We start from the raw sequence: 10794 nt of genomic DNA, 5'->3' as shown, positions 1-10794 counted from the left end.
GAAGGACGGGGTGACCTTGGACCTTGCTCGGGAGCACTACACCGTCACTGAGGGGAAGCTGCGAGTGGGGGTGGTGCGACGCAGTGACTCAGGGCTCTATGTCTGTGTGGCAGCCAATGCAGCGGGCCAGAGGGAGAGCCGGGGCGCCCACGTCGCTGTCCTGGGTAAGCCAAGGGCCCACAGGGAGTGGTGGATCCATCTCCTGGGGCTATGATTCCTCCACATTCTCTCCGCAGAGAAGCCCACCATCGTGCAGCGCCCAAGTGACACAGTGGCGGTGTCTGGCAGCGCTGTGCATCTGAGCTGCAGGGCCCAAGGGGACCCGGCACCCCGTGTGCAGTGGCACAAGGAGCGGGGGGACCTGCCCCAGGGCAGGTAGGTGGTGGCAGGGTGGAGGTGTCCCATTCCCAGGGTGGGGCGACAGTGGGGCTGACGGAGAGGTGGTGCCCTGCAGGCATGAGGTGGACCAGGAGCACACGTTGCACCTCTACGCTGTGACAACTGCTGACACTGGCACCTATGTCTGCACGGCGCAGAGCCAGCTGGGCACCGCCACCGCCACCGCCCGCCTCCGAGTGCAGGGTCAGTGCTTGGACCTCCATGGCCTCCAGCCCAGTGCTACCCAGGGCCATCGGGGGCACCACGCAACAGAAGACATCCAACAGGGTCCATTTAATGGGGTTCATCCAAGGGGTCCATGCCGGGAGGTCATCCACGGGGAGTTTATCCAAGGGGAGGTCCATCCGAGAGGTGTCCATCAAAGGGTGTTTTTCCAAAGGGGTCCATCCAGGAGGGGTCCATTCAGGGGATCCATTTGATTGGGTTGATCCAAGGTGACATCAGTGCCTCCAGACATGAGTACCTGAGCAGGCACTGGGTGACCTTGCTTCTACCTGGTGCTGCTGTTAGCCTCCCTCTGCCCCACAGAGCGGCTGCCAACGGGCTGGCGGGACCCTGCACCACAGGACCTACTGGCCGTGAGGCTGCACCTGGAGAATGGCACCGTGCTGCCCACTGCGGCTGTCTGGCTCCACTGGCGGGTTGGTGTGATGCCGGGAGGTCCCCACCAGAGGGGAGTCCATCAAAAAGGTTCTATCCAAGAGAGGTCCATCAAAGGGACCAAGTGGGTCCAGCCAAGAGGGTCCTATCCAAGAGGGGTCCATCAAAGGGTGTCTATCCAAGGAGGTCTGTCCAAGGAGGTTATCCATGGGGAGTCTATCCAGAGGGGGGTCAGTCCAAGAGGGATCAATTCAAGAGAGATCCATCCAAGAGGTCATCCATGGGGAGTCTATCCAAAAGGGATCCATCCGAGGGCATCCATCCAAGGAGGTCTATCCAAGAGGACAGGACAGGGAGATGACACTGAAGCTACATCCTCTGTCCCATCTGCATCCCACCATGCCTCTTCATCCTTCCCATTCCTTCCAGATGGTGACAGCAGTGCCAGCACCAGAAGGCTACACGGTGCTGTACCGCCTGCTCCCTGCCAGCACCTGGGTCCAACATGACGCAGGCAAGGAGCTCAGCACCATCATCCCCACCCTCCGCAGGGGCCACCAGTATGAGTTCAAGGTCCGACCCTATGGTGGAGGGACCCAGGGCTTGGACAGCAACATCAGGAACCTCTGGATACCCGAGAAAGGTGTGTTGGGAGGGAGGTGCTTCCAGGGATGAAGGATGTGGGGTTGCTTGGGGGGTCTTGGGGATCTCAGCATATCTGTCCTGACAGTGCCGAGCGCAGCGCCCCAGCACATCACCTTGGGCCGGGCTGAGAAGGGGAATGGCACCGTGGTTGTGAGCTGGGAGCCACCACCTCCTGACACCCACAACGGCATCATTCGGGGCTACAAGGTTTGGGGTGATGGGGCAGGAGGGGGCTGGAGGGCTTCTGGCTGAAGAGGTTCCACCCAAGCGGTCTGTATGAGGAAGGGGGTCATCCAATCAGATCTAAGCCAAGGAAGTGCATCCAAGGGGTTTCAACACAGGGCACAAGGGAGCCATCTGAGGGGTGTCCACCCAAGGATATCCATGTAAAGGGGTCCATCTAAGGTAGATCCATCAGTGGGGTTCCATCTAAGGGAGTCCATTCAAGAGATGTTCATCCAGGGGGATACGTTCAAAGGACTCTATCAATGGGGATATCAAACTCAGGAGGGACCCATCAATGGGGATCCGTCATGGGGGTCCATAAAGGTTGGGTCCATCTAAGGGGGAGGTCATCCAAGCGGGTCTATGCAAAGGGGTCCATCCTGTTTGGATCCATCAGTGGAGGTCCATCACGGGGACTCATCTACGAGGGCCCATCCAGGACAACCCATCCAAGGAGTGCTCATCCAAGGTGGATTTACCAATGGGAGTCCACCAAGGGGACTCATTTAAGGGGGCTCATCATTGGTGCTTGCCAGGTCTGGTCGCTGGGCGAGAGCTGGCAGCGCCCCACCAACAGGACTGTAGATGGAGGTACCCATCATCTGGAAGCCCCTCTCCCTACGTCTGGGGCTGAATTCTGTGTCCAGGTGGCAGCTTTCAACAGTGCAGGGCTGGGGGTCCCCAGCAATGCCACCTGCAGCCTTCTGGGTAGGGGTCCGGGAAGAAGACAAGGGGACCAGGGGGATGACAGGGGTGGCAGAGGGTGTGACCCCAGCGGGTCCCTTTCAGGGCAGCCAGTGGGAAGCAGTGGGGTGGTGCAGGTGCTGCAGCAGCCCGCCGTCATTGCGGCCACCAGCTCCTTGCTCTGGGTGGCCTTGGTGGTCCTTCTTCTCCTCCTCTGCCAGCGCCGCGCCCGGGACAACGCCACGCACCATGGGTGAGCAGCTGTGGGGCAGGGAGGCACGGGACATCCCAGGTGTGCTGGAGGGGGGTGGGACCCCCTGATGGCAGCCCTTGCCCCCCCAGGCTGGTGGCCGATGACTCGCAGTGGCTTGGTGGCCCCTGGAATCCAGGCTGTGCCCCCCGGAACCTCAGCAGCAGCAGCAGCCTCAGCAGTCGGCTCCTGGGCAGTGAGGGCAAGGATCCCCACCCCTCCTGTGAGCACCCCAAGTGGGCTGGGACCCTCCCAGAGCCATGGAATCCCCACCCAGAGCCATGGGACCCTCTCAGACACTCGTGGGAACCCCACCGCTCCTGCGAGCCATGGAAACCCCACCCAGAGCCATGAGACCCTCCCAGAGCCCCATGGGATGCCCCACCCCTCCTGCGAGCCTCCCCAGCGGGGCTGGGGCTTCCTCAAACGCATGGGACCCCTATCCTTTTTTGTGAGCATCCTGGTGGGCTGGGAATCCCCCAGGGCCTTATGACCCTCCACACCTCCTGTGAGTCATGGAACACTCAGAGCCATGGGACCCTCGGAGCCATGGGAAACCCACCCCTCATGTGAGCCCCCCCGGGGATCTGGAACCCTACTAAAGTCCCATGGGACCCTCACCTCTCCTGTGAGCCCCCCTGAGACATGGTACCCCCACCCACAGCCATGGGAAGTCCCCCAGAACCATGGGACACCCTCAGTGCCATAGGAGCCCCAACCTGCTGCCCCATTGCTGTGGGCACCTCCCTGTAGGGACCTGGGGACAGATGGAGCCAGGGACAGAGGGGACAGGGAACACCCAGCTCAGCACCCATGGGCACCCCCACCTCTTTCTCCCCCTCAGCCCTGTCCTTGGAGCGGCCGAGCCTGTACCCCCCCACGCCCCCCGCCCGCAGCAGCCTCCGTGGGGGTCATATGGCCCCCCTTGGGGACACAGGGTGCCTCACAGGGGGACACCCCGGGGTGTGCACCTCCCCCAGCACCCCCACCTTGGCACCTTGGGAGTGTGGCCGCAAGAGAGGTGGGTACAGCGGATGCGGGACATGGGCGTCATAGGGGACACAAGGGGACATGGAGGATGGGGGGGGACATGGGGGATATGGGGACACACAGAGGCGTGGAACAAGGGGGATTTGAGAATCACACCAGGACACAGGGGACATGGGGGACAGCAGAGGAACATGAGGGGCATCGGGGAACACAAGCGGAGGTGGAGGGACATGGGAGGACATGAGGATGTGGGGGACAGCAGAAGGACCTGGGGACACAGGGGACACCAGGGAGACATGAGGGGACACACAGGAGACATGGGGACAGCAGGGAGGTGGCTCATGTCTCCATGTCCCCTGCCCCATGCAGAGCTGCACCCTGTGCACAGCACACCGGTGCTGTCAAGTGGACCTGGCCAGGTCCCTGTCACCAGGAGAGGAGGCGAGTGGGAAACAGATTTGAGGCTGGTGGCTGGGTGGTCTCAGCCAAGGGGACACGATGGTGACACTGGAGGAGACCCATGGCAGCTGCCAGCCTTCAGCTCCCCAAAAGCACAGTGGGGCAGCATCTCAGTGGCCTCACCAGTGACATACCCCCAGCCACCCCCTGTCTGGCACCCGCCTGTCACCCGGTGAGTCTGAGTGTCTCCAGCCTGGGGATACAGGTGGGTGACCCCCCCCACCCTGACCCTGTGCTGCAAAAGCCACCATGAACCTTCCACCCACAGGTCCCCAGCCACTGTGTGCCACAGGGACATGTTCCTGGTCACTGGGTGCCCCAAGGACATATCCCTGGTCACCAGGCACCCCAAGGACATGTCCCTGGTCACTGGGCACCCTAAGGACATGTGCTCAGTCGTGGGGATCTGCAGGGATATCTCCCCAGTCACTGGGCATCCCAAGGACATGTCCCTGGTCACTAGACACTCCAAGAAAGTGTCCTTGGTCACTGGAATCCCCAGGGACATGTCCCCAGTCACCAGGTGCCCCAAGGACATGCCCTCAGTCACTGGGATACCCAGGGACACATCTCCAGCCATCCAGTGCCCCATGGACCCATCACTGTTCACTGAGAGCCCCAGGGACCCATCAACAGACACCAGGCACCAGAAGGACACAATCTCAGCCACCAGGCACCCTGAGGACACGTCCCCGGTCACCAGGCACCCCGAGATGGTCACAGTCTCTGGGCACCCCAGGGACATGTCCCCAGTAACCAGGAGCCCTGAGGAGATGTCCCCAGTTCCCAGGCACCACAGGGACATGTCCTTGGTCACCAGGCACCCTGAGATGTACCCAGTCCCTGGGCACCACGGGGACACATTCCTGGGCAGCAGATACCCTAAAGATGTGTCCCCAGCCACCAGGCACTCCACGGACCCACCACCAGTGACCAAGCTCCAGAAGGATGTGTCACTGGCCACCAGGCACCCCGAGGACACAACCCCAGTCAGTGGGCATCCAAGGGACATGTCGCCAGTCACCAGGCTCCCCAAGGAGAAGTCCCCAACCACTGGGCACTGCAGGGACAAGTTCCTGGCTACCAGGTACCACACGGATATGTCCATAGCCACCAGTTACCCTAGGGACACATCAGTGGTGACCAGGCATGTTCCTGTCTAGCAGGTACCCTGAGGACATGTCACTGGTTGCCAGGTATCCCAAGGACACATCCTCTGTCACCAGGCACCCTGAAAAGATGTCCCCAGTCTCTGGCCACTGCAAGGACACATTTTTGGGCAGCAGGTACCCCAAGGGACATGTCCCTGTCCACCAGGCACCCCAGGGATCCATTACTGGTGACCCAGCTCCCATGGGACATGTCCCTGGCCCCCAGGTACGCCGAGGACACAAGAACCAGGTCCTGGCAGGACAGTTCCCCACTCCCTGGCCGTCTCTCACCATCGCTCAGCGACAGGGTCCTCACACCACAGCAGGTGGCTGAGGATCTGGAGGTGGACAAAGCCATCATCTGCCCCAAATCTGTTCCATCACCCTTGGTGGCCAAAGTCCCTGCCGTGTCACCCTGCAGCCCCCCAGGACCACGGTCCTTCTCACCACCACACACCTACGGCTACATCTACGGACCAGCAGCCTCTGAGCTGGGTGAGGGGGAGGAAGAGGAAGAGGAGGAGGAAGAGCAGCGAGGGACAAGGGGCTCTCCGGGGGGATCCCTGCTCAACGGCTGGGGGTCTGTCTCGGAGGACAACTTGGCCAGCGCTCGCTGCAGCTTGGTGAGCTCCTGTGATGGCTCCTTCCTCCTGGATGCCAGCTTTGCCCGGGCGCTGGCTGTGGCCGTCGATGGTCTTTGCTTCAGCCTCGAGGACACCGATGGGAGCTACGGGGGTAAGCAATGGGTCCCCAGACCCTTCTCTCTGACCCCCAGCATAGTCACCACTGCAGCAAAGGTGGCCCCATCATGACCCCATGGTGATGCCACCAGCTCCTGCCTTCTCCCCAGCAGGTCCCTCACCACCGCTGTCACCCTTGGAGAGGATCTTCTCACCTGATGTCCTTATCCCCACCTGGGACTGGGGGACAGTTCTGGAGGGACCACCACAGGGTGAGCAATGCCCCAAAGCTGGGGTGATGGGCACAGGGGTGTCATTCATGGCTGGAATATGTCCTCTTTGTTTTCCAGGTGGCTGCACAACTGGGAGCAGCAGCCCCTGGATCAGGGCAGGTGATGAGCTGAGGACAGGGGGGACAAGAGCATGGCAGTCCCCATGGTGTGGGACACAGCAAGGCCAGAGTCCCCTTAGCTCAGCAAAACTCCGGCTTTATTAAGTGGTTCCCCCAAAAGGGGCAAAAGCCACCCAAAAGTGTGGGTGGCACCAAGGTGGAGGGGATGTCTCTCCTTCTCCAGCATCCTTGCCCTCCCCAAGTGTCTACATCCTTCCTCAGTGTCCCCACCCCTCCCCAAATTCCTCATCCCTCCCCAGCATCCTCATCCTCGTCAAGTGTCCTTGTCCCATCCAAGTGTCCTTATCCCTCCCTGGTGTCCTTCCCCTTCCCCAGCATCCTTGTCCTTGAACCATCCTCACCTGGCCCAAGCACCCTTGTTCCATCCCAAGTGTCTTTGTCCTTCCCCAGGGTCAGTGTCCTCCCAACTGTCCTCATCCCCATTGACAATTCTCATTGCTTCTGACTGTCTTTGTTCCTCCTGACCACCTGTGTCCTTTCTCAATGTCCTTGTCCCATCTCGACCATCCTAGGCTCTCCCAGATGTCTCCATTCCATCCCTCATAAGCCTCCTTGTCCTTCCTGAATGGCCTTGTGCCCTCTCCAATTGTCCTTGTCCCTCCTAACCATCCTCATCCCCTGGGTCTTTCTTCCTTCCTGGCATCCATGTCTCTCCCAACTGTCCTTGTCCCCAAGGTCCTCAGCCCTCATGAGCTTCCTTGTCCCTCCCAACTGTCCTTGTACCCAGAGTCCTCAGCCCTCCTGAGCATCATTGTCCCTCTGGAGCATCCTCATCCCTCCCAAGCATCCTTGCCCATCCTGACTATCCTCATCCCACCCCAAGTATCCTTGTCCCCCCTCACACTGTCACCCACCAGCTGCTGGCTCTGTGCCCCTGGTGCCACTCAGAAATAAAAGATCACCCCCCGTGTCCCAATTCCCGCGTCCCCAAACCCTGTCCCCCTCCTTGCCCTGCACTTCATCACTTGTCCTGTGTGGGGCAGGTTGCAGGTGGCCCCGGGCGGTGGCGGTGGCTGCGGTCCCCTGTGGTCCTGCTGCACCCTGAGCCATGGCCACGGGAGCTGGTGGAGCCTCTGGATGAGATGCTGCCAGCGGTGGAGCCACCACCAGATGCTTGACCCCAGGGCTGGCCTGAGGTTTTGCCGTAGGGGATGAGCTCATCTGCGAGAGAGGGGACACACTGGGGGTTGGGGACTCCCCTGGGGCTTCAGGCACATGGCTGCTGGCTCTGTCTTACCTGGGGTGGCCTGGTGCTGGGCCCTGCTGGGCTCTGGCAAGGTGCCAGGGGTCTGGCCCGGTGGTGGCACAGGGGGAGGTGGCAGCTCTGCAGCGGAGGGGGGAAAAGCTGAGTGCCCCCTCCACAATGTCACCCTTCCCTTGATCCCTCTAGCCCCCCCAGCTTACCTCCTGGTGGCTTTTCCTGACGGTAGCGGCTGCATTTGGGCTTCAGGCGACTTTTTGGGGTGTCCCCACGGGTTGTCCCTGGGGGGTGATGGCAGTGTCAGCCCTCCCCCCCAGCTGGTGAGTGTCCCCCCACCCCTTTAAAAGGGTGACCTGGGGCTCACCTGTGCCCAGTGGGCAGCGGGCTCGGGGTGGAGGGGTCTCAACAGTGTCCTGATTGGAGGTTCCAGCACTCCGGGGGGGGCTCCTGGGAAAGAGGGGTGTGAAATGGAGGGTGGGGGTGCTGAATGACAACAGCACAGCTGGATCACAGCTGGATGAGTGCATCGAAGCCTCTGGATGCAGGGCCATGGCTGCATCACAGCCGCATGGCCATGCTTGTGGTGACATAGATAGGTGACTCTGGAAGGAGACATCTGGATGATGGGTCCACAGTTGGAGCACAGCTGCATGGCACAGCTGGAGCACAGTTGGATGATAGATGCTCAGCCAAATTGCAAGCATGGCATGGCTGGGTTGCAGCTGCACAGATGGTTTGACTACATAGCTGGATTGCAACCACACGGCTGGATCACAACAGAGCTGGGTCTCAGCTACACAGCTGGATCACAGCACAGCTTGGTTACATCTACACAGCTGGATTCAGTGTAGCTGCGTTCCACAGCTGGATTGCCGTGGTGTGCCAGAGCCATGATGGCATCCTTGGGTGGTGGCAGAGCTGAGCCACCACATCACAGCTGGATGGCAGCATCGCAGCCAGATGGTGACAGCACAGCCACATCGCCATTGTCACGCCACAGCCAGCCCATAGCATAACAGATGGGACATGACAGCACAGCCAGAGCACAGCTGGATAGCCCTGGTGACAACATGGATGGGTCATGCAGGGACATCTGGACCATTGTGGGACATCTAGACCTTAATGGCATCGCTGGACCATGATGGCACAGCAGGGCTGGATCATGACAACATGGCTGGATAGGACAGTCAGACCCCAGTGGGACATCTGGACCCTGATGACACAGATGGACCAAGCAAGGCCCATCTCCTACCAGGGCAGGCGGGAGCTCTGGAAGTCATGGAGGCAGGAGGTGTCCTCAGTGGTGTGGGCCGATGGTGTCAGCATGGCCATGGATCGGGAGGAGGCAGCAGGCGAGGGTGTGGCGGTGGCACAGGGGATGTCCTCACCAGGGCACCACTCCTCTGTCCCCAACCTGCAAGGTGGAGGCCAGTGGGATAGACGCTGGGGCTAGCAACCCCCAGCCCCCATGACCCCCCACACTCACCCTCTAGCTGCCTCTTCCTCTTCATCCTCCTCCTGGGCACAGTGGCTGAGCTCACTGTCTGAAGGTGGTGGGGGCAGCAGCTCCGTCCAACTCACCACTGGTGGCTTCACCTCCATCCAACTCACTGCTGGTGGCTTCACCTCTGTCCAAGTTACCACTGGTGGCTTTACTGTCTTCCCTAGCTTTGTCCCCTTGGCCCCTGTGGCACCAAAGGATGCTGGAAGGGGTCTGCACCACTGGTACCCATGTCTCCCCTCCTCAACCCATCCCACCACCCTACCATGCTCAACCCGTCGGTGGGGGGCTGGGGCATCCATGGGTTGGGGACCCCCCCCGGGGTAGGGGGTCCCATGCTGCGAGAAGGGGCGGGGGAGGGTGCCGAGCTCCTCATCCGCCACCTCAAGTGTGCCGTAAACCAGCCCCTCGCCAGCCCCGGCCCCAAATGGCTCCATCTGGGCAATGTAACGGGTGATGCCAGCATCTGCAGAAGGTCACCGGTACCGTCAGCCATGACCTCTCCCCAGTCCAAGCCACCCATCCTCCCCACAGAGCCCTCACCATTGTAGTATCTGTCAGTGGTCCCCAAGCTACTGGCCACACCGCTGCACCAGGCATCTGCCAGCCATGGGTAACCACCAGCTACGGTCCTGCATGGAGATGGGATGATGGGATGTGGGCACAGAAGGTCCCAGGGTGGAGAGGGTGGACACTGGGGGTGTCACGGGCCGGTATCGGGGCCATTTTGTTTAGTCTTATGTGGGGGAAGAGATGGACCGTTCCCCACAGGGTGGTTACCTGGGGCTGCCACATGCTGGAGTTGGGAAAGTGACTGCAGAAAGGGGTGGGGGCGAGGGGCAGCAGCGAGTCCCAGCGGAGCCTCTAGGCTCACCAGCAGGCGTGTAGGCAAAGGATGCTGCGAAGAGAGAGACGGTAGGTGCTGGTGGGTGCCAGGTGGGGGTCCTGAGGGTGGCACCCACCCCCTTCCCGTACCAGTGAAGTGGCTCAGCTCCTTCTTCCTGCGCCGGCGGCTGTAGAGCCACATGGCCAAGGCTGCCAGGATGAGCCAGCCTGCGCTGCCGACACCCGCAATGAAGGCTGGGCGACGTGCCACCTCAGCCAAGCGCTGGGCCACGCTGCTGCCACCTGCCAGCCCCACATCCTGCTCCACTGGGGGGACTGCAAGTGACACAGGGGGGAAAACACACAGAGGAGCTGTCCCCCGCAGTGGGGTGACCCTGACACCTCACACCTATAGCCACAGCCACGTGGAACTCACCAACAAGGATAGGGATGGGGGCACTGCGGGTGCCCACACCAGCACTGGTGGCAGCGGCGACTTGGGCATGGTAAGGGACACCGGGGATGAGTCCCTGCAGCACTGTCACCAGTACTGTCCCCTCCACGCTCTGGTTGATGTGGAAGCGGCTCTCATTGCCCAAGCACCAGATCTGAGGGAGGGGACAGGATGGGGACACCCATGGGGACACCATGATGTAGTGCCATGGGGGGACAAGAGGGTACATCATGCTCTTACCCGGTAGTCACGGATGATGCCGTTCTGCTCAGCTGGTGGTGGCGGCTCCCACGAAATTCGGGCACTGGGGGCATTTCC

The 10794-nt window shown here is 61.2% G+C and overlaps 2 protein-coding genes across 2 annotated transcripts in view; one reads left to right on the top strand and one right to left on the bottom strand.

Moving 5' to 3' along the window:
- The window catches only part of ROBO4 (roundabout, axon guidance receptor, homolog 4 (Drosophila)), a 7062-nt gene extending 847 nt beyond the window's left edge, over positions 1-6215 (top strand). The window contains exons 3-14 of the mRNA XM_010008119.1: positions 5-164; positions 237-375; positions 455-582; positions 928-1040; positions 1429-1642; positions 1730-1851; positions 2406-2460; positions 2659-2806; positions 2896-3039; positions 4521-5339; positions 5419-5538; positions 5630-6215. Of these exons, the coding sequence (XP_010006421.1) occupies positions 5-164; positions 237-375; positions 455-582; positions 928-1040; positions 1429-1642; positions 1730-1851; positions 2406-2460; positions 2659-2806; positions 2896-3039; positions 4521-5339; positions 5419-5538; positions 5630-6215 (2748 nt within the window). The remainder of the gene's footprint in view (positions 1-4; positions 165-236; positions 376-454; positions 583-927; positions 1041-1428; positions 1643-1729; positions 1852-2405; positions 2461-2658; positions 2807-2895; positions 3040-4520; positions 5340-5418; positions 5539-5629) is intronic.
- A 1241-nt stretch (positions 6216-7456) lies between these two features.
- ROBO3 (roundabout, axon guidance receptor, homolog 3 (Drosophila)) overlaps positions 7457-10794 on the bottom strand; it is a 13390-nt gene continuing 10052 nt past the window's right edge. The window contains 11 exon segments of the mRNA XM_010008118.1: positions 7457-7656; positions 7733-7819; positions 7900-7977; positions 8061-8143; positions 8949-9110; positions 9183-9381; positions 9463-9663; positions 10072-10095; positions 10173-10358; positions 10459-10630; positions 10717-10791. Of these exon segments, the coding sequence (XP_010006420.1) occupies positions 7457-7656; positions 7733-7819; positions 7900-7977; positions 8061-8143; positions 8949-9110; positions 9183-9381; positions 9463-9663; positions 10072-10095; positions 10173-10358; positions 10459-10630; positions 10717-10791 (1467 nt within the window).

Source organism: Chaetura pelagica, unplaced genomic scaffold, assembly GCF_000747805.2.
Source record: "Chaetura pelagica isolate M959 unplaced genomic scaffold, ChaPel_1.0 scaffold32, whole genome shotgun sequence".
Lineage (NCBI taxonomy): Eukaryota > Metazoa > Chordata > Aves > Apodiformes > Apodidae > Chaetura > Chaetura pelagica.
The sequence above is the reverse complement of the archived record's forward strand: the minus strand, read 5'-3'. Positions and strand labels throughout refer to the sequence as shown.